Source organism: Mauremys mutica, chromosome 7, assembly GCF_020497125.1.
Source record: "Mauremys mutica isolate MM-2020 ecotype Southern chromosome 7, ASM2049712v1, whole genome shotgun sequence".
Taxonomy (NCBI): domain Eukaryota; kingdom Metazoa; phylum Chordata; order Testudines; family Geoemydidae; genus Mauremys; species Mauremys mutica.
Genome location: NC_059078.1, coordinates 30,371,202 through 30,392,656, shown reverse-complemented (window position 1 = coordinate 30,392,656; position 21,455 = coordinate 30,371,202). Strand labels below are relative to the sequence as shown.

Genomic DNA, 21,455 nt, shown 5'->3' with positions numbered 1-21,455 from the left:
GAACTGAAATCCTTTCTGAACCTGTGGCCTGTACTGGAATAATGTGGCCATGAGTTCCACTGACTAACTTTTATGTTTTCACTGTGCTGCTCAGTGGGGCAGAGGAAAATTCACAGAGAGACTTCCTTCCTTTTCCCTTTGTGTTCCAATAGCTGCTGTCTGTCCTTCTGTGGATTAATAAAGGGGTGCCCCCCCCTCCTGAGGCCAGGCACTGCAGACCCCCTGGGTTGAGCTAGGATGCCCTGTTGTGCTGGGTGCTGCACAAACCATAACTGAGATCAGGGTCCCTATGGTGCTAGGTGCTTCAGATACAAAGTGAGAGACAGTCCCTACTAGGAAGGGCCTACATGCTGCCCACAGCTGTGTGGGCGTTACTCAAGCAATGCCAGGACTCAGCAGGTGCCTGAGTTGCCATTGGGCCCTGATGCGAAGGACTTCCTGCTCAAGGCAAACACAATGCAGAGCCCTGGAGCTGTTGAGCAAACAGTGCTGGGCGGGCTGAGAGGAAGTGAAGGGGGAAGGGGGGAGGGGGGAGGGTAAGGGAAACGCCTTGGGCTAGAGCAACGGGCTGGAGTGATTTGACAGCAGGCACGCTGGGGAGGGATACAGAGCCCAGGCTGGATCCCTATCGGTGCTAGTTGAGCTAACAGCTCCGGAGAGAGCCCACACCTGGATCGGTAAGGGGCTGGCTGCGCGGTGGTGGCGGGAGGTTCTGCTTTACAGTGCCTTGGCAGGTCCCACTCCATCTGTTCCCCCACACGAGTTTGCCACGTGCCCTTATGCATAATCATCCACTGAAGCGGAAGAGGGGACCCCAGTTTGGGTGGGAGTTGGGGACCGGCTGCATGGAAGTGTGATCTAGCTAGATGCATGGGAGAATTCCTCGTGGGTAGCTGAAAGAATGTGGGGAGCTGTCCCTGGGGCGAGGCCTCACTCTGGGTGCCTGGCTCTCTACTTCTGGGGCTCCTGGCATTTACCCACCTGATGATTTGCATCAGCCCTTGTGGCCTTCAGCTGTGAGCTAAGGATCGGGGTAAACTGATTGTGTATCAACCTGGGGGATGGAGGGTCAGGATCCCTGGGTTCTGCCTCCAGCTCTGGTTGGGGAGTGAGAACTAATGAATTGGGAAAGATTGGTGGTGTGTCCCCCCCCACCCCACTATGGTCAGCAATGGGCCCAGGAGTCCTGAATCTCAGCCCTCCCTGCTCTAACCCACTAGACCCCACTTCCCTCCCAGTGTTGGGGATAGAACCCATGAGTCCTGACCCTGGCTCTTTGGCCTGATCAGCTGTTTGCAGGACAGACTCCCCAGGGCCCACCCAGCACCACCTCTTTCCTGCCAGGACTGGGATTCCTTGGCTCCCATCTAGCCTGGGATCCTGTGCCCTGCAGCCCCTGAGCACAACACTGGGCCAGCCTAGTGCGGCTGTATAGAAGCAGTGGTCCAGCTATTTCTGCCTCCTGCCTCCCCCCTATGCTTTAGGGGAAGGCAAATCCTCTCCCTCCGTGTAATGGGCAGGGTTGGGACATGTCCCTTGCTGAACTGTGGAGTCGTTCTCATCCCTTCATCCCCTTGTACCACCCCAGTGCTCCTGACCCACTGACAGAGAGAAAAAGGGACAAGCCCCACCCTTGTTACACTGACAATTGAAGCTGGGGCTAGAACCCAAGAGTCCTATCCTGTCTCCCTTCTGACCCTTGCGCTGCACTTGTTCCAGGGCTCGCCATGGCCGGGCTGAAGACGGCGAGTGGGGACTACATCGATGCCTCCTGGGAGCTGAGCGTGGCCGTGGAGGAGCTGGGGCCTGAGGCTGAGCCCCTCACCCTGCGAGTCACCGGAGATGTGCACATTGGGGGCATCATGCTGCAGATTGTGGATAAGATCAGTGAGTGTGGGGTCCCCCTGCTGCTATGGGTTCCATGTAGGGGTGTCCTCTCCCATTAAATCCCCATCCCACTTTACACACTTCTCCCCACAATGGGTGAGCCCCTGCATGGACGGTGGGGTTCTGTCCCTTTAAATCTCCCTGCCGCACTTCCCCTTCCAGTAGCCACCAACTTCCTGCTGTGGGATTCCCAGCATCACCCATCTTAGCATCAGAGGGGGGTGTGGGGGATTCCCCAACCCTTTACCCTAGGGCACCTCAAATTCCCACTCCCCCCAGTCCAGAGCTGGGAATGGAACTCAGGACTCCTGACTCCCAGCCCCTTGCTCTAACCGCTAGACCCCAATCCCTGCTGTTCCTGCCAGTCTTTCACATGATGCAGGCTGAGTCATGGCCCTGGTGCAGGGAAGTGACTCCGAATCACCCAGTTCCACCCTCAGTTCCTGCCTCTCCCCTCCTACTCTGTGCAGGATCGGGGTCTGGCTGGGGCACTGCCTCCTCGATTACCCCAGAATTGCCCTCTGTGTCAGGGAGACAAGCACCTGCCATCTGTGGGCATGGGGGTTACCCAGGGGGTGGGCCAACCCTGGAACGCCTGGCTGGGCTCTAGTCTGCCCAGTTGTCTGTCTTTTAGGTGTTAGTGATCCATCCGTCCATCTCACACCGTCCGTCCCCCACCATCCATCCATCCATCCATCCGTCTCCATGTGTCTCCCTCTCCTGTACTCCCCTACAGTGACTGCCCCTGCCCCCATCTCCCCAGTCCCCTAGGTACCAGCGAGGGAGGGGCTTGGGGCCTGGTGTGAGGGGGTGCCCAGGGACCAATCCAACAGGAAGTGACTCCTTATCTGCCCAGGACAGAAGGTGGGCCTGTGCCATGTCTTCCTGTGGCCAGTCTATGTGGTATGGGGACCTTCTCCTGGCAGTGCCTGATAGCAGCTGTAGCTGCTGCTGCTGGAGACTGTGAGGCCTATACCCTGGATGGATGCTGATAAGGGGCCAGCTAGCCAAAGCCTATGGCTATAAATAGCCTTCAGGGCTTGGGATTCTATTCCTGGCTCTGGGAGGGGAGGGGGGGTTTAATGGGTTAGAGAAGGGTGGGCTGCAAATCAGGACACCTGGGTTCTCTCCCAACTCCAGGAGGAGAATGGGGTCTAGTGGTTAGCATGGGGAAGCCAGGACCCTGCCCCAGTAACCATGTCTCTGGTTTAGACGTCTGTAGTTGTATTGTGCATGGCTTGCACAGTTCAGCTCCTGGAGTTGCAGCATCCTCTTTATACTGGGAGCTACCTATTGCGTCCCACCCTGAGGTTGCACTGGCTGCATCTCAGCGCTGGGCGAGGGGTCCCTGTATAACCGGCCCCCATACCCCACGCCAGAGGTGGCTGCATCTCAGCACTGGGCGAGGGGTCCCTGTATAAACGTCCCCCATACCCCACACCAGAAGTGGCTGCATCTCAGCACTGGGCGAGGGGTCCCTGTATAACCAGCCCCCATACCCCACGCTGGAGGTGGCTGCATCTCAGCACCAGACAAAGGGTCCCTGTGCAAACTACTGTGCTCTGCCCCCAGAGGTGAAGCAGAACTGGTCAGACCACGCTCTCTGGTGGGAGCAGAAGAAACTCTGGCTGCTCAAGACCAACTGGACCGTGGATAAGTACGGTCTGCAGGCAGACGCCCGTCTCCGGTACACACCTCAGCACAAGCCTGTGCGGCTGCAGCTGCCCAACCGGCGAATGATCCGTGTCCACGCCAGCTTCTCTGAGCCCGTCTTCCGTGCTGTGGCTGGCATCTGTCGGGTGCTGAGTGAGTGCCCAGGAGCGGGTGGGCATAGACAGGCCCAGGGTGGAGAAGGATGCAGGGGGTAGACATTGAGGGTGAGCATCAAGGAGGGGCAGGAGTTGTGGAGGAGGGAAGGGCAAAGGTGCAGGGGGTGCGTGCGGGGGCAGTGCTTAAAGAAGTCTGGGAAAAGTGCCTGGGGAGTCATGACAAATTAGTGACATCACATCTACCTAGCTCCCGGGGCTCTTCTCCCCATCTGCCCCTTCCCGGGTGGGGGTACAAGCATAGACAGGCCAGTGTCTGGGGTGAGGAGGTGACTCAGGGAGTGGTAAGGGGTGGAGCAGATTACTCTGGGAGGAGCAGGGGTCGGGGAGGTGTGCAGGGAAGTACAAGGAGGTGAGGGGAGGGGTTGGGAGTGAGGAAAAGTAGGGAGAAAAGCCTGGGTGGGCACGGGGAGGAGGGATGGGACTTGGGAGAGAGGGGCAGGGGGCCCAGACAGATGGAATGAGGGGAAGATGGGGGAAGACCCCCTTATTGGGGAGCTCCCTCACCCCATGTCCTCTCCCCCCGCAGGTATCCGGCATGCCGAGGAGCTTTCACTGCTGCGGGCGCCTGAGGAGAAGGACAAGAAGAAGCGGAAGGGGCCGGTGCTGGGGACAGAGGATGAGTTTGACCTAAGTGGGGTGGTGCTGCCAGCCAGTGAGTGTGGGCGAGGGGGGTGGGCAGGGGCGTGTGAGTGCGCTCTCCTGCAAGTGCTGGGGTGAGCGTGCATGCTAGTGCATTAGTCTGAGTACCTGTGAGAGCGCCCTCGTGTGCTCATGCCAGAGGGTACGTGCACTAGTGAGCAAGAGTACTGGTGCGAGCGGCTGCCCTTCTGTGTGCGCCCCCGGCGGTGTGCGTGTGCCTGGGTGCCGCTAACCCGCCTTGTGCACAGAGCAGCAGCCCTCCCTTTTCTCACAGGTGCAGAGCAGCAGCCGTTCCGGGGGATGCCAGCCCATTTCTCGGACAGCCCCGCCACTGAGGCCTGTTACCGGATGCTGTCAGTGAGCTGGACAGGCCTGACCCCCGAGCACGTGCTGAAGATGCCTCGGCCCAGCAATCTTGTGGAGAAGGCCCAGATCAACAGCCGGTGAGAGGAGCTGCGGGTTGGGATTGAGGGGCACTGGGAGAACTGACGGGGAGGGGGCAGAGAGCTGCTCCTGCTGGCCCTGTGCCTGGGGGCAGCACCACAGCTGCGTCCCATCATGGATTTCCAGGGCGCTTTGTACCCCCAGCCTTTATACCATCACCTCGAACAGTGCCTGGGCCATGGAGTTAGGATGAGCCCGCAACCCCAGCACGCCTAGGCGGGGCCCTGGGCTCCAGCCCCCCATGTCTCTCTGTATCTCCCCAGCGGTTCCTCTGCGTTCAGTTCCCTGCAGCGACCCAGTGCAACCCGTTCAGAGCAAGCCAGCGTTTACTAGTCCCCTGGGATCCAGCATCGCGGGATCCTTAGCTCAACGCAGAAAGCCAGGCTCAGCCCGGAGTCCATGCTGGCAGCCACCTGCCCCGTTCCCTAGGCTCCTGCCAGGCTCCCCTGGTTTCTGGCCGGGGTCTCACTCCTAGACCAGGGTGGAGTGTTACCCTTAGTATCCAAGAGTGAACCCTCCCTCCCGCACCGCCTGCACGAGCCCCATCACTGCTGAGCCCTTGGGGGGCACCCCACGCTGGGCAGACCTTCTGTCCTTACAGCAACAGGGCGTGGGGAGAGCTGACGCTGACTTGCCTTATGAATGCTACATGGGCAGCCCAGTTCCTAGCCCAGGCCTGCCTGGCAGAGCTTCCCGCAGCTGCTGCCGGGGGATGCAGCTTCGCCCCACGTGGGAGAGCTTGGCTAGCGGAAGCACCCTCTAGCTACGGCAGCCAAAGCCCTTCCATGCTGGTATCGGGGCATCTGCACAAGGGCGCACGCTGTGCCGGGACACTGCCCGCTCCCTCCCACCCCAGCCCCCAAGTTCTGCTGGGCTAAGTGTGGGCCAGGCTAGAGCCGCCTCCTGTCCCCTGATCTCCAGCTGCCTGCTGCTGGGGTCACATGTTCAGCCTCCCTTGGCTGGCCAGCAGGGGTCCTGGTATCGCTCCAGGGTTCCCTGCCCAGGGACAGTTCTTGATGGTGCATTCTCTCCCCTCCCTCCCCACCCAAGCTAGAGAGACCCACAGCCATCCCGTCTCCCCTGCCCTAGATGGGAAGGTAACCCCTTCCCGTCCAGGGGGTGGCAATCCCAAGTGGGTGGGGAAACTGAGTCATGCCTGTTCTTACAAATATGACAATTCCCATGTTCCCCTCCAGGTGGCTGAGCTCCTCGCGGTCACTGATGCAGCAGGACGTGCGGGAGAACGAGCAGCTCTGGCTGCGGTTCAAATATTACAACTTCTTTGACCTGGAGCCCAAGGTGGGACCTCCCTGTGCCTCCTCCCCCCGGGCTCTCCTGTCCATCCTTCACTCCCCAGACACAGCCAGCCTGTCCTGGTTACTTCATGCAGGAGCCGAAGGGGGGACCCCCCCAACCCCTGCCACACTCCATTGCCTCTCCCCAGACTCTCCCTTCCCCCCTCAAACCTACCCTGACTTTTTGGATCTGGAGCCCAGGACCCCTTATCCCCTGACCCAACTCTCCTCCAGACCTCTGTTCTACCCCCTCCCCTGCTCCTTCCCCTTAATTTCCCCCATTGACCCCTAACCCCTGCCCACCTTTCCTGTCCCCCGTGTTGCAGTATGATGCAGTGCGCATCACCCAGCTGTACGAGCAGGCACGCTGGGCTGTGCTGCTGGAGGAGACCGAAAGTACCGAGGAGGAGATGATGGTCTTTGCTGCCCTGCAGGTACTGGAACTCGGCCTCCCCCGACCCTCCGCCCACAGCTAGGCCAGGATCTACCTCCCCCTGCTGGGCTGGGATCCACCCCCACCTACCAGGGATCCCCCCCCCCCCAACAGTCAGGCTGGGATCCATCCCCTTCCCCCCGTCACATGAAGCACCTGCAACTAGCCAGGATCCATCCCTTCCCTTGCCATGGAACGCCCCCGCCTACCCCACAGACAGGCTGGGATCTATCTTCCCCAGAGCTTGCCCAGTGGGGCCAGGACTAACCATCTCTGTAGCCTTCCCACCCAGCTGGTCTGGAATCCATCTGTCCCCCAAGCACTCCCACCTAGTGGGGATCTAGCCCCTCCCTCCTACAGGGCATCCCTACCCGATATATTTCCACACCCCACCCCCAGCTGGGCTGGGGTCTGTCTTCCCCAGAGCTCACCCAGTGGGGCCAGGGCTAAGTACCCCTGGAGCTCTCCCACCTGGGTGAACAAGAATCCGTTTCCCCAGGTCAAGCCAGAGGGTCAATCCCATAGGGGGACTATCTGGGTGGGTGGGGTGAAGATCTCCCTCCCCTTCTCAACTAACCTGCCTCCCCCTGCCCTCCAGTATCACATCAACAAGCTCTCGCTGAGTGCTGACCCTACAGAGACAGCAGGGGAGCAAGGCATGGATGACCTGGACTCAGCCCTGTCCAACCTCCAGGTCAAGCTGGAGGGGGGGACATCAACCTCGGACATGCTGGTAAGAGGGTGGGGGGAGCGGTGAGGGGCACCAGCAGAGCTGTGGGGCGGCCTAGGTTGAAATATCAGGAGGCTGCAAGATTGAGGGGCATTGGGAGGCTGGGCTGGAGTAGCAGCGGGTGACTGTGTCTTGATCTCCTGGCAGGAAAATCTCACCACCATCCCTGAGCTGAAGGATTATCTCCGGATATTCAGGTGAGCCCCAGACTCTCTCATTCTCACTATGGGGGCGGGGGCTGGGAGTCAGGATTCCCCTGCTCTGGGATGTGGGGTCTAGTGCTCAGTTCCAATAACATGCCTGACCCCATCCCCCAAGCTGTCCTCTTGCAGCTGCCCCATGTCACAGCTCAGGATCCAAGGGGGACTATGTGCGTCTCCCACACCTGGGGGGTGCCTGACTGTGCCCCTTCCACCTTGGCACTGACTCCCCCCTTCATAGGCCCCGCAAGCTGACGCTCAAGGGCTACAAGCAGCACTGGGTGGTGTTCAAAGAGACCACCATCTCCTACTACAAGAGCCGCGAGGAGGTGCCGAGTGAGCCTGTGCAGCAGCTCAATCTCAAGGGTGAGTATGGCATCCCTTTCCCCTGGCATGTCTTCTCCTCCGCACCCTCCCGATCAGACTGATGGGCTCATCCAGCCCCGCTGTGTCCTAGCTCGCACAAAGCCTGCGGCTTCAGAGAACTGAGTGTAAGCCTTCCCTCAACACTGAGCTCCCCTCACCAGGCAATGCTGGGCGGGATTCCCACCATGTATATTCCACCTGCAGCACGAGGGTCTCTTGCCGTCAGCACCTAGGGTGCAAGGGAATCCCTTTCCCTAGAGAAACGTCAAATCTTCTCTATTCCAACCTCCTGGGTCCTTTGCACTCCAGTAGCAGGAAGTTCCACAGTTAACTGAAAGCAAAAGGACGGGATTTTCTTTTCTGGACCCTGCCATTCGCAGCCAGTCAATGGTCTCTGGCATCAGCTAACAGCCAGAGCTAATCTCCCTAAAGCCTTGGCCTCCCTAAAACTCCTGTGGCAAGTAGTTCCATAGGTCAACACAGAGGCGAGAGATTGTCCTCCAGCCCCATGGGATTTTGAGGTGTTTTTGCAGCCACAATAAAGCATTTTAATCACCAGATATGCTGCATTCCACTCCCCCCACCCCCAATTTCAGGCTGTGAGGTGGTACCGGACGTCAACATCTCAGGCCAAAAGTTCTGCATCAGACTGCTGGTGCCATCTCCGGAGGGGATGAGCGAGGTGTACCTGCGCTGTGAGGACGTAAGTTGGGGGGTAGAAGTGGGATCGGACTGTGAGGTGGGTGGGTGCCATGGGATTATACTGGGACTGTGGGGTAGGGTGACCAGACAGCAAAAATCAGGATGGGGGCAGGGGGCATAATAGGCACCTATATAAGACAAAGCTCCAAATATCGGGACTGTCCCTATAAAATCGGGACATCTGGTCACCCTACTGTGGGGTGGGTGGGTGAAGTGGAATTATACCCTGGAGTCACATTGGAGGATGCATTTGGGATGTACCATGTAGGAAGAGGGTTGTGGGGAGTGAGAGGGCAGTGGGATTACACCATAAAGGGAGGGCTGCGGTGGGGCTATACTGGGGGAAGGGGCTGTGAATTGGTGGGTGAATGGGATTATCCTCTAGAAAGGGGCTGCAGGCTCTATACTGCTGGCTACTGAGATGCATTGCAGCGGTGGTCCCAGCTGAGGGTCTTTAGTGCCTCCCCCTCCTTTAACCCCCGCCCTTCCTTTCCCTTCCCTCCCCCCACCCCTCTGCAGGAGCAGCAGTATGCCCGCTGGATGGCAGGGTGCCGGCTGGCAGCCAAGGGCCGGACCATGGCAGACAGCACGTATCAGTCCGAGGTGCAGAACATCCTGTCCTTCCTGCAGCTGCAGAGAGCCAGTCCTGACGCGACCGTGGCCCCCGATGCTGAGGCCATGGGCACCCAGTGGCTGGTGTCCCCCCGCTACCAGAAGAAATTCAAGCCCAAACAGGTAGGTGGGGGTTGGGGCAGCAACCCCAACTGAGCTCCCTGGCGCCCAGCACCCCCTGGCCCTAGGATGGAGTCAACACTGACTGCAAGAGGAGACACCCCCTGTAGCACAGCTCCCCCTAGTGCTGCACTTGGATAGTGGGGACGACACTGACTGCAAGGGCAGAGCCCCCACTGCTGAGCACCCCCACCTTGCTCTGCTCCCTGCAGCACAATGCCCCCTGCTGAGCTCCCCCACCCTGCCCTGCTCCCTGCAGCACAGCACCCCCTACCACTGCACTTGGGTAATGGGGCCAGCAATGACTGTGAGGGGAGCACCCCCCTCCCCACCATCCTCCCGGGAGGTCTCCCATTCAAGCAGTGATCAGGCCTGGAACATAATGAAACACTGACCCATGTCTCCTGCCCACAGTTAACCCCGCGCATCCTGGAAGCCCATCAGAACGTGGCCCAGCTCTCACTCACCGAGGCCAAGATGAGGTTTATCCAGGCCTGGCAGTCGCTGCCTGATTTCGGCATCTCCTACTTTGTGGTCAGGTGAGGCACCCCTCCCCACAGAACCAAGGAGTCCTGACACCCTCCTCCCCCCGGCTCTAACCACTGGACCCCACTTCACTTCCCTACAGAGCCAGGGATAGAACCCAGAAGTCCTGGCGTCCAGCCCCTTCACTCCACCCCCAACCCACTCAACCTCACTCCTCTCCCCACTGAGCTAGGGATAGAAACCAGAGTCCTGACCCCCAGCCCCTCCTGCTCTAATCCATAGACTGCCGCCCCCAAACTGCAATACAACCCAGGAGTCCTGACCCCCAACCCCTCCATGCTCCGCAGGTTCAAGGGCAGTAGGAAGGATGAGATCCTGGGCATCGCCAATAATCGTCTGATCCGAATTGACCTGGCTGTGGGAGACGTGGTGAAGACCTGGCGGTACAGCAACATGCGCCAGTGGAATGTCAACTGGGACATCCGTCAGGTCAGTGCAGGGAAGGGGGTGCTGGGGCCTATAAGGAGCATGCCAAGCCATGTGGAATCTGGCACAGGGAGAGGGGGTGTAGGGGAATGCCCTAGGAGACACAATTGTATTGGGCCGTCTTCTCCTCTCCAGTGCCTGTGCAGGGTGAAGGCTGGGCTCCAGGACTCCTGGAGTCTCTTGCCTGGCTCTGGGAGGCAAGTGGGTCTACAGAATCACAGAAATGTAGGGCTGGAAGGGACCTTGAGAGGTCACCAATTCCTGTCCACTGCGCTGAGGCAAGACCAAGAAACCTCCACCATCCCCGACAAGTGTTTGTCGAACCTGTTCTTAAAATTTTACCTCCAGTGATGGGGATTCCACAACCTCCCTTGGAAGCCTGTCGCAGAGCTTAACTGCCCTTAGTCAGAAAGGTTTTCCCTAATGTCTGACCTGAGTCTCCCTTGCTGCAGATTAAGGATGACTTTTTATCCTGCCTTCAGGGACCACGGAGAACAATTAATCCCCATTCTCTTTGTAGTAGCCTTTAAGAAATTGGAAGACTATTAGCAGGTGCCCTCGGTTGTCTTTTCTCATAACTAAACAAGCCCAGTGTTTTTAACCTTTCCTCCTAGGTCAGGGTTTCTAAACCTTTTAGCACTTTTGTAGCTCTGCTCTGGACTCTCTCCAGTTTGTTCCCATCTTTCCTAAAGTGCGCTGCCCAGAACCGGGCACAGTACTGCAGCTGAGGCCTCCCCAGTGCCAAGTAGAGAAGGACAATTATTTCCCATATCTTACATGCAACACTCTTGCAACACCCCAGAATATTAGCCATTTCTTCAGCTGCTGACTCACGTTCAATGTGTGATCCATTGTAATCCTCGCATCCTTTTCAGCAATATTGCCACGTAGTCAGTTCTTTCTCATTTTGTAATTGTGCATTTTATTTTTTTCCCCAAAGAGTAGTGTTTTGCACTTGCCTTTATTGAATTTCATCTTGTTGATTTCAGACCAAGGTGATTTTTAATTCTAAGCCCGTACCCCAAAGTACTTGCAACCCTTCCCAGCTTGGTGTCATCTGCAAATTTTATAAGCATAGTCTCCACTCCATTATCCAAGTCATTAATGAACATATTGAATAGTACTTCAGCCAGCACTGACCTCTGTAGGGCCCCACTAGATACACCCTCCCAGTTCAACCGTGAAACATTAACTACTCTGAGTACAGTCTTTCAACCAGTTGTGCACCCACCTTATAGTAATTTCATTTAGAGCACATTTCCCTAGTTTGCTTATTAGAATGTCATGTGGGACTATGTCAAAAGCTTTACTAAAATAAAGATAGACCATGTCTGCTGCTTCCCCCCATCTACTAGACCAGTAATCCTGTCCACGAAGGAAATTAAGTGAGTTTGGCATGATTTGTTCTTGACAAATCCATGCTGGCTCTTCCTTCTAACCCTATTATCTTGTAACCGATTCTAAGAATGTAAGAACTGCCCTACTGGATCAAACCATAGTCTATCTTGCCCAGTATCCTGGGCAACAGTGGCCCATATCAGAGCTTTAGCCAGAGTGTAGAGAACAGGGGAGGCATGGAGTGATCCACCCCTATCTTCCATTCCTGGCTAGTGGTGATCAGAGGTTTAGGGTCACCCCAAGCATAAGGTTACGTCCCTGGCCATGTTGGCGAATAGTCATTGATGGACCTCTCCACTGCTGACTTATCCAGTTCTTTTTGGATTCCAGTTATACTTTTGCCCATCACAACATCTCATGGCAATAAGTTCCACAGGTTAGCTGTGCATTGTATGAAAAAGTACTTCCTCTTGTTTGTATTAAATCTGCTGCCTAGTAACTTCATCTGGCGACCCCTGGTTTTTGTATTGTGGGAAAAGGTAAATAACACTTTCCTATTCACTTTTTCCATGCCATTCATGTTGTATAGACCTTTATCTCACACACACCCTTAGTTGTCTCTCTTCTAAGCTGAGCAGCCCTAATCTTTAGCCTTTCCGTGTATGGAAGCCATTCCATACCCTTAATCATCCCATTAGACTGGTGAGCTATGACTTCTCTTCACAAAAGCTATGTTGATTCTTCCCCAGTAAAGTGTGTTTATCTCTTTGTCTGATAATTGTGTTCTTTACTATAGTTTCTACCAATTTGCCTGGTACTGACGTTAGGTTTACTGGCCTGTAATTGCCAGGATTGCCTCTGGAGCCTTTTTTAAAATTTGCTATTTCATTAGCTATCCTCTAGTCATCTGCTACAGAGGCTGATTTCAGCAATAGGTTACATATTACAGTTCTGCAATTTCATATTTGACTTCCTTCAAACTTTTGGGTGAATACCATCTGGTCCTGGTGATTTAATATTGTTTAGTTTTAGTAATACGTGTCAAAACCACCTCTATTGGCACATCTATATGGGACAATACTTCCAATTAGTCACCCAAAAAGAATAGCTTGGATTGTGGGTCTCTCTCATCTTCTGCTACAAAGACCCATACAAAGAATCCATTTAGCGTCTCTGCGATTTGCCTTGTTTTCCCTGAGTGCTTCTTTAACACCTTGGTTGTCTAATGGCCACACTGGTTGTCTGACATGCTTCCTGCTTCTGATGTACTTAAGAAAATTCTTGTTGTTAGTTTTCGCATCTTTAGCAAGTTACCTTTCAAATTCTTGTTTGGCCTGTCTTATTACACTTGTACGTTTTATTTGCCAGAGTTTGCGTGCCTTCTTATTTTCCCCATTAGAATTTGACTTCCACATTTTGAAGGGTGCCTTTTTCTCTCCAATACTCTGTTGCTTAGCCATGTCTCTTTTGGTTTGGGGTACACATTTAGTCTGAGCCTCTATTATGGTATTTTGAAGTAGTCTCCATGCTGGCTGCAGGAGTACCCCCGTGACTGTTCTTTTTAATTTCCGTCTAACATCCTCATTCTTGTATAGTTTCCCTTTTTAAAGTTAAATGTAACCCTGGAGGGGTAGGGTTTTTTTGGTATTTCCCCCCCTACAAGGATGCTAAATTTAATTACATTATGTTCACTGTTACCGAGCAGTTCAACAATAATTACTTCTGGGACCACCTCCTGTACTCCACTTAGGACTAAATCAAGAATTGCCTCTCCCCTTGTGGGTTACAAGACTAGGTGCACCAGGAAGCAGCCGTTTACGGGGGCGGTCATCTCTGCATCCCCATTCTGAGGTGACATTTAGCCAGTCAATATGAGGATAGTTGAAATCACCCATTACTACAGTGATTTCTGGTTTTGTAGCCTCTGAAACCTCCATTAGCATTTCACTCTCACTCTCGTGGTCAGTAGTATATTCCTCCTGCTATCCTCTTATTATTCAAGCTTGGAATTTCTACCCAAAGAGATTTTACAGTAGTTTGATTCATTTAAGGTTTTCACTTTTTAAAAAAAAAAACATGTAGTGCCACCTCACCCCCACCAGCGTGACCTACTGTCATTCCTATATATTTCATACCTTGGTATTACCGAGTCCCATTGATTAGCCTCATTTCACCTGTAATGTCTATGATACCAATATCCTCATTTAATGCCAGCCACTCTAGTTCACCCATCTTAGTATTTAGACTTCTAGCATTAGTATATAAGCCCTTGTACATTTTGTCAATCTTTAGTCGCTTGCCTTCATGTGTTATGTTTAAATGAGAGTCGTATGTTTGACCGTTCCTTACTAGCTCCTATCTGTACTTTACCAACTTCTTTTCTATCCTCCATCTTAAGATATTGAGTTTGCCCTTGAATAAATTCATCCCTAAGGGATGTCTTTGGTGAGCCAGGTGCTCCTCCACACCTGTCGGCTTTCCCCCAGCTCTTGGTTTAAAAACTCCTCTACCTTTTTAATTTTACATGCCAGCAGTCTGGTTCCATTTTAGTTAAGGTGGAGTCCGTCCTCCCCCAGTACAGGCTACTTCTTCCCCCAAAGGTTCCCCAGTTCCTAACAACACTAAAAGGTGGGAGCCAGGACGCCTGTGTTCTTTTCCCCAACCAGCCCCTCACTACTGTCCTCTCTCCCAGGTGGCGATTGAATTTGATGAGCACATCAATGTGGCATTCAGCAGCGTGTCGGCTGGGTGCAATATCGTGCATGAGTACATCGGGGGCTACATCTTCCTGTCCACCCGCTCCACTGACAAGGGCCGGGGCCTCGATGAGGAGCTTTTCTACAAGCTGACAGGAGGCCACGAGGCCCTGTGAGCACTCAGCACTGCTCCCATCTCCTGCTGGGTACCAGGGGGCAACAGGGAGGGGAAAGAGCTGGGGCCAACATTGGCCCCACCCACAGGGAGGGAGCAGCCATCTGTACAATGGACTCCTCATCCACCCACCCATCACAACCTCCTATCCCCAAAACAGCCTCCTCCAACACACCCACCCTCCTCCCCATACAAAACTTAACCAGCCCACCAATCCCTACACACACATTCCCAAGCCCCTCCCCCCATGCACCAAAACCCCAGCCACCCCAACACCTACCCCCCTCAAATTTCCTACAGACCACGCCCCAACACCACCCCTCAATGGCCTACACAACCCCAGCCCAAGCCACCCCTTAATCCACCCCAGCACTCCTGCATGTGCTCTATGGGAGGGGAAGTACAGGTCCCCAGCCAGCACCCCCTACCCCAGCAGCGTGTGTGTGTTTGGGGGCGGGGAGTGCGGCAAATCCAGCAGAGAGATGGTTAAAGAAGATGCAGCAGATGGAACAATAGGGATGTTATTTTACACTGCTCTCTCCCGCCCTGATTCTCCTCCATGTCATGGCCCTGGAGCCGGCTCGGCCCTGTGTGGGTCACTCGAGTGGTAGCAGACGCCCTGAAAGAGAGAAGGAGGATTCAGAAGGGTGTTAGCAGCAGCTGGCTTTCCTGTACCTGCCTGCCCTCGCCAACCATGCCAGGGAATGACGGGACCCTCCACCCCACACCGGCCCATGGGCACTTCTCTGCCATTCCCTGGGAGAGACTCAAAGCCATGGCTGCTTGGATTCTGCCACGAGTTGCCAGCCAGGCATGTCGGCTGGGACTGCAAACACAGAGTAATAAACCAAGCTCTCACCATGTTGGGCAGGTCTGTGACTCTGTGGAAGGGTGGGAATTGCTCCTCGGACTCCAGGGTTCTATCCCCAGTGTGGGAAAGGGAGTGGAAATTAGTGGGTTAGAGCAGGGGGAGTGGGAGTCAGGACTGCTGGGTCCTACTCCCCACATGTTATATGACCTTGGACAAGTCCCTTCACCTCTTTCTAGTGGGTGGGGCTCATGGGTTGATGGAGAGGTCAAAGACTGTCCTACCCCCAGTGCCAAGCCCCCCCCGAGAAGGTAGGAGGCAGGGTGAGGGAGACTCTTACTGTCAGGCCGGAGCTGCAGGACTCTCTGGAAGTACCGGGGAGGGAGGAGTCCTTCAGCATCACCCGGTGTGAGGATAACACCATTAGCTGAGCGATAGAACTGGATCCCATCTGCAGGGGGAAGCAACACACAGGCACAGGGTCATGGGAACCAGGACACCTGGGTTCTATCCTCCACTCAGGGCAGAGACTGGGGTTGAGTGGTTAGAGGAGGACTCCTGGGTTCTGCTGCTGAGAAGGTAGGTGCCTCAGTTGGAAGGGATGAGGAAACTTCTTGGTTTCCACCAGAGACCCATAGACTTTAAGGTCAGAAGGGACCATTATGATCATCTAGTCTGACCTCCTGCACAACGCAGGCCACAGAATCTCACCCACCCACTCCTGTAACAAACCCCTAACCTATGTCTTAGTTATTGAAGTCCTCAAATTGTGGTTTAAAGACCTCAAGGTGCAGAGGATCCTCCAGCAAGTGACCCATGCCCCACGCTGCAGAGGAAGGCAACAAACCTCCAGGGCCTCTGCCAATCTGCCCTGGAGGAAAATGCTTTCCCGATCCCAAATATGGCGATCAGTTAAACCCTGAGCATGTGGGCAAGACTCACCAGCCAGCACCCAGGAAAGAATTCTCTGTAGTAACTCAGATCCCATTCCAGACCATTGGGCATATTTACCTGCTAATAATCAAATATGAATTAATTGCCAAAATTAGGCTATCCCATCATACCATCCCCTCCATAAACTTATCAAGCTTAGTCTTGAAGCCAGATATATCTTTTGCCCCCACTACTCCCCTTGGGAGGCTGTTCCAGAACTTCACTCCTCTAATGGTTAGAAACCTCCATCTAATTTCAAGTCTAAACTTCCTAGTGTCCAGTTTATATCCATTTGTTCTTGTGTCCACATTGGGACTAAGCTTAAATAATTCCTCTCCCTCCCTGATATTTATCCCCCCGTCCTCTTACTCACCTGCCAGCGCCTGGGGCCCATCGATCACTATAGCCACATCACAGTCCTGCCTCATCCCTGTGGATCAATAATCAAAGGAGTGGTCAAAAGCGGGCTATGGGGAGCAACTCCTAGACCCACCCCCATCCCCCCAGCTGACTGGGCTTTGTACACAGAACCACCAGTGTCCCTTGGGATCATAGCCCCTCCACCCCCAAAGAGAGCTCCCCACTACTGCACCAGGGACAGGGGGGCAGGACTCCTGGGTTCTCTCCCCAGTACAGCGTGCATACTCACCGCTGAGGACATGTCCATCTCCGGGCAGCCCAGGTGCTAGGTGGATATGGTTGCGCCCCATGCGGGAAAGGCCCCCCCGGCAGATGGCTGGCCAGTGCCGCAGGTAAGTGCCATGGGCCATGGTCTGGGGTAGGGCTGTGGGCTCCAGCAGTGGGATCAGCTCTAGCTCTGACACCTGCTAGTGAGGGAATGGAGGGATATCACAATGGCGCTTCTGGCCTAGAGTCTCATTTGTGCTCCCCTTAGCCCCCATTCTCTTGCCCCTTTTTATGTCCAAGGTGCCCCTGCCCCCTATCCCCTGAAGCAAGGATCCTGTCCTTCCCCCTGACTCCTCGTCCTGGGAGAATGAGGATCCTGCTCTGACCCATCCCATGCGCTCTGGGGCCCCAGGCTGTAGGATTCCCACTGCCCACTCCACTCAACCCCTCCCCCCCCACTTCTCCAGAAGAGGGGTCTCCCTCTGCTACCCACCACCCCTCCCCCAGCACCTGCAGTGAGTGCCCCTGGTTGGCGCGGATCTGCAAGCGCCCGTCGCTAGGGTGGGGGCGCAGGGCAAAGCGGCGCTTCTCGTTAGTCTCCACAATGTGTCGCACATCGGCCACAGAGACACCCCCAAAGCGGGGCAGGCTCAGCAGGGCAGCCACGTCTACGAACCCATCTGGGGAGGGGAGACAGATGAGACCAGCTAGGCTGAGACCTGCCCCTTCCCAACACTCTCATGGGCTAGGCTGAGACCTGCCCCATCCCCACACCTGAGGGGCTAGGCCGAGACCTGTCCCCCTGGCTCGCCCTGCCCCCATCCCAACACCCCGATGGGCTAGGCAGAGACCTACCCCTTGCTTGCCCTGCCCCCATCCCCACATCCCAACCCCCCTGCCCCATTAATCCTGTCACATCCTCCCTGTCCCCACAATCAGCGAGGGTGAGACCTGCCCTCCGCATGCCCTGCTTCATCCTCCCCCTTGCACACACCCCCAACCTAACCCATCCTTTCCACAACCAGTGAGGGTGAGATCTGCCCCTCCTTGCATGCCCTACCCTATTCCCACACAACTGGCTAGGCCAAGTTCTACACCCCCTTTGCACCCCCAACCAGTGCAGCTGAGACTGACACCACCTTGCAGCTCCTATTGATCCCTCCAACCTTCACCGTAAGGCCTAGACTTAACCTGTCCTCACATGCTCTAACCCATCCCTCCCCTGATCTGATCTACCTCATCTCCCGCCCCCCCTAGACCAACTATGCCAAGGTCCATCTAACCCCATCTTCTCCCTCTGCAATCCACTGAGGGTGGTTGAGGGAAAAGACCAGCTTGGCCTCCACATGATGTTCTACCCCTTCCCACACCCCTCAGGCTCTCCTCACACCCAACCCAGGGCACTAAGGGGCTGAAGAACCCCTGGGGCAGTGCCCATCCATTGGCCCTCCAGCAGAGGGCAGGCCAGTTCATGTCAGCACACCCCTGTCCCCAATAACCTGCGGGGGCACACAACCTCTGGAGCAGGGGCCTGGGCTGTTTAGTGCAATGAGTCTGTGGATCGCAGGCCCAGCCCTAGTCCCCTTCTCTGTGCTCCCTCCCCCACCATCTCCGTGGGCACAGGGAGCACATGCACCAATACCAAGTGCCCCCCATAATGACCCCCTGAACTTTCAAGCCCCGGGGGCAGGTAGGAGAGCCAGGGTCAACCACAGGCCAGGGATCCCATGTCAGCTATAGGGGGTTGTACCTAAGCAGAGGGTCCCCTGTCTCAGTCCTTTCTGCTGAAGTTCAGTAGCTCTCTCTCCATGGGAGAGGTGCTGTCCTGAAGCCTGCCTGCCTGCAGGGCCAGGGGGAGCAGATGCGTGGGAGTATGGGTGCACTTACCAGCACCCATCTCCAGCCCCAGCTGGGCTGCTCCATGACGCAAAACATAGGACAAGGCTTTGGACAGACGAACATCTGGGTTCTGAAAGAGAGATGGGGGACAGAGAATAGAGGGAGTGGGGGGGAGCTCATCCCAGAGGGAACCCCACATAACCCCCCCCCCCCACACACACACACACACCAGCAGCCTCAGTAGAAAGGGCTGAATGAGCCACTGGGAGCTAGGACTCCTGGGTTCTGTTTCCAACTCTGTTAGAGGAGAGGGGTCTAATGGGTTAGAGTAGAGGGGCTGAGAGCCAGGACTCCTGGGTTCTATTCCCAACTCACTCCTAGAGAGGGGTTCCTGTCAGCGCTTGCCGCCCCCACCCAACCAAGCCTGAACTGGAGGGGGGAACCCCTGCAAGAAGTCTGGCCATGGAGACAGGTGTCACCAGCTCAGCCATGGGAGAAGACTGGCTGGGGTTTAGAGTCCGGGGCAGGGGAGATTGTGACTGGCTCTAACCTGGTCCTGGTGCCTCTTTCGACTCTCAGACTTCCGACTCCCTCTCCCAGGAGCCCTAGGGAGGGGCTGCTGAGATTCTGCCCCCCCTGGATCCATGCTAGTTGCTCCCACCCTGCTCCTGCGCTTTGTAGCCTCAGACTCCCTAGAATGACCCCAGGCAGTTACCCTGTTCCCAGAGCCCCTCCCCCACCAAACCCACTCTCCTGCCCCCTTCCCCAGAGCCCCTCCCCCACCAATCCCACTCTCCTGCCCCCTTCCCGAGCCCCTCCCCCCACCAATCCCACTCTCCTGCCCCCTTCCCCAGAGCCCCTCCCCCACCAATCCCACTCTCCTGCCCCCTTCCCCAGAGCCCCTCCCCCACCAATCCCACTCTCCTGTCCCCTCCCCCAGAGCCCCTCCCCCACCAATCCCACTCTCCTGCCCCCTTCCCCAGAGCCCCTCCCCCACCAATCCCACTCTCCTGTCCCCTCCCCCAGAGCCCCTCCCCCACCAATCCCACTCTCCTGCCCCCTCCCCCACCAGCAATCTGACTCCCCAGCTCTCTCGCTCCCCTCCTCCTCTTTCTCAGCGCCCCCTTGCCTGGGGGCAGTTCCCAGTCTCAGACCAGACCGTCAGTCTCCCAGCAACCACAGCTGCAAACTGAACTCAACGGCTCCAGCCCCGCCCACCAGGCATCATGGGCAAGTACGTGGCCTGGAGGCCCAGCTTTGGGGCCGCAAAGGCCTCTGGGAGTTGTAGTCTTCCAGGTAGGACTGGCCAGCCGTGGGAGCCCATCTAGCCCGGTATTCCAGCTCCTACATGGGGGGAGACTCCCCTACTGGGCAATGTGGAATAAGCGGGGTCGGGGGGGGACTATGCCTATCACTGTCTGGGTAGCCCCAGGCCCTCCTATCTGAGCCAGACGGGGCATGTGGGGTAATAGCTCTTATTGGACCAACTTCCCTTGCTGAAATAGACAAGCTTTCACAGGGCTCTTCTTCAGGTCACTCTCCCCATCTGCCTGCCTGTCTATCCCCATACCCACCCATCTCCCTCCACCACTCTCTCTCTGTCCATCCCCTTTCCCTCTCTACTCTGGGCTGAGCCTGGACCTTGCAGCAGGCCCAGCAGTGCTGCCTGGCCACACACGGTGGCGCCCCACATCTGCTTTGCAGGCAGCTCCAGCTCTGGCTGCCAGCTGCTGGATCTCCTCTTTGCAAAGGGGGTTTGAAGGGCCAAGGCCCCGCTGCAGAAGGAAGTATCCCAGATACCAGCCCCACCATAAGCTGGGGCAGTGGGAGACAGGGGAAAGGGCAGGAAAGGAGGGTGTCATGGGGGAAATGAAAAAATGGGGTGAAATTAAGAACAGGTAAACTGAGGCTAAGGGTGAGGTACCCCACACTGTGCAATCCACTCCCTGAGCAGGGGCTGGGAGTCAGGACTCCTGGGTTCTATCCTCAGCACGGGGCAGGGAGTGAGGTCTAGGGGTTAATTTGCGGGGAGGGAGCTGAGGGTAGCTGAGGCCATGATAGCAGCCCCTGGCCAGCAGGAGGTGACTCAGTGAGTCAGGCTGGCTTGTGGCAGCACCTCATGTTGGCTCAGGCCTTGTGCTCCTGAAGTCACCTTTCACCTCCTTGCTGCACAGAGCCCTTTCCCCAGCACCACCCACTGACATGGATGGCTGGGGGAGGCCCTGACTCACGCATCCTTGGCCTAGTTCATTCCACCAGCCAAGGCAGTTGCGAAGAATATGATGATGATGATGATAATAAAGTTTACTATCTGCTCTGGGTAGGGAGGGAATCCTAGTGGTTACAGCAGTGGAGCTGGGCATCAGGACGTGTAGGTTCTATTTCTGACTTTGCCACCTCGCTGTGTGATATCAGGTACATCCATCACCTTCTCCGTACCTCAGTTTCTCCCAGGGTTGGGGCATGGCAGATTAATGCAATTTATGGGGAGAAGGCTGAGGGAAGTCAGGACAGATGGGGTTGGTGGGAAGGATCCGTGCATAGTCCACGGGCTCCCACAGGGTGATCCTAGGCTGGGATGGCGTGAGAGAAGGCTGCATCTCAAGGCTTTAGCCGCTCCCCCCTCAGCTCCGATTATCCAGCTTATTGGCAGCTCGAACACAATTAAGGAGCCGGGATTCCAGGCCTCGCCATCAAACTAGCCATTCACCCCTCCTTGAGCCGATTAGGGGCTGAGCTGCCCTCGGGCCGGCCGAGACCAGGATTAATGTCTCCAGGGCCCCAGCATCCCAGGATGCCTATGGCTGATG

General features: G+C 56.0%; 2 protein-coding genes across 10 annotated transcripts; one reads left to right on the top strand and one right to left on the bottom strand.

Moving 5' to 3' along the window:
• The first annotated feature begins 521 nt into the window (after positions 1–521).
• Positions 522–15,301, top strand: FERMT3 (FERM domain containing kindlin 3). 3 transcript variants are annotated; one of them, XM_045023918.1, is made up of 15 exons: positions 522–677; positions 1,720–1,887; positions 3,460–3,693; positions 4,243–4,368; positions 4,630–4,798; positions 5,996–6,098; positions 6,421–6,528; positions 7,126–7,260; positions 7,405–7,454; positions 7,699–7,823; positions 8,420–8,526; positions 9,045–9,260; positions 9,672–9,796; positions 10,091–10,232; positions 14,260–15,301. In XM_045023918.1, the coding sequence occupies exons 2-15, from the start codon at positions 1,728–1,730 to the stop codon at positions 14,437–14,439; spliced, it is 1,980 nt and encodes a 659-aa protein (XP_044879853.1). In that variant the 5' UTR covers positions 522–677; positions 1,720–1,727; the 3' UTR covers positions 14,440–15,301. The 3 variants fall into 3 exon arrangements, with proteins under 3 accessions (XP_044879853.1, XP_044879854.1, XP_044879851.1); XM_045023919.1 differs by lacking the exon at positions 522–677 and adding an exon at positions 831–1,033; XM_045023916.1 differs by lacking the exon at positions 522–677 and adding an exon at positions 1,055–1,164.
• On the bottom strand, positions 14,944–20,219 carry TRPT1 (tRNA phosphotransferase 1). 7 transcript variants are annotated; one of them, XM_045023922.1, is made up of 9 exons: positions 19,775–20,219; positions 19,196–19,337; positions 18,694–18,775; positions 17,317–17,486; positions 16,829–17,003; positions 16,553–16,609; positions 16,189–16,260; positions 15,587–15,697; positions 14,944–15,057 (listed from the first exon to the last, which is right to left on the bottom strand). In XM_045023922.1, the coding sequence occupies exons 2-9, from the start codon at positions 19,289–19,291 to the stop codon at positions 15,035–15,037; spliced, it is 786 nt and encodes a 261-aa protein (XP_044879857.1). In that variant the 5' UTR covers positions 19,292–19,337; positions 19,775–20,219; the 3' UTR covers positions 14,944–15,034. The 7 variants fall into 7 exon arrangements, with proteins under 7 accessions (XP_044879857.1, XP_044879855.1, XP_044879862.1 ...); XM_045023920.1 differs by having other exon boundaries at positions 16,829–17,006; positions 19,775–20,216; XM_045023927.1 differs by lacking the exon at positions 19,196–19,337 and having other exon boundaries at positions 16,829–17,006; positions 19,775–20,217.
• Between the last annotated feature and the right edge of the window lie 1,236 nt (positions 20,220–21,455).

Coding starts and splice junctions, on each gene's coding strand:
- FERMT3 (XM_045023916.1), top strand. CDS start 1,119: ATGAATTGGGAAAGATTGGTGGTGTGTCCCCCCCCACCCCACTATG. Junction 7,261..7,404: donor CATCAACCTCGGACATGCTG/GTAAGAGGGTGG, acceptor ATCTCCTGGCAG/GAAAATCTCACCACCATCCC. Junction 7,455..7,698: donor GATTATCTCCGGATATTCAG/GTGAGCCCCAGA, acceptor CCCCCTTCATAG/GCCCCGCAAGCTGACGCTCA.
- TRPT1 (XM_045023920.1), bottom strand. CDS start 19,291: ATGGATCCAGGGGGGGCAGAATCTCAGCAGCCCCTCCCTAGGGCTCCT. Junction 17,487..18,693: donor GGGGCTGGAGATGGGTGCTG/GTAAGTGCACCC, acceptor TCCCCTCCCCAG/ATGGGTTCGTAGACGTGGCT. Junction 15,058..15,586: donor CCTGCAGCTCCGGCCTGACA/GTAAGAGTCTCC, acceptor TCTCTCTTTCAG/GGCGTCTGCTACCACTCGAG.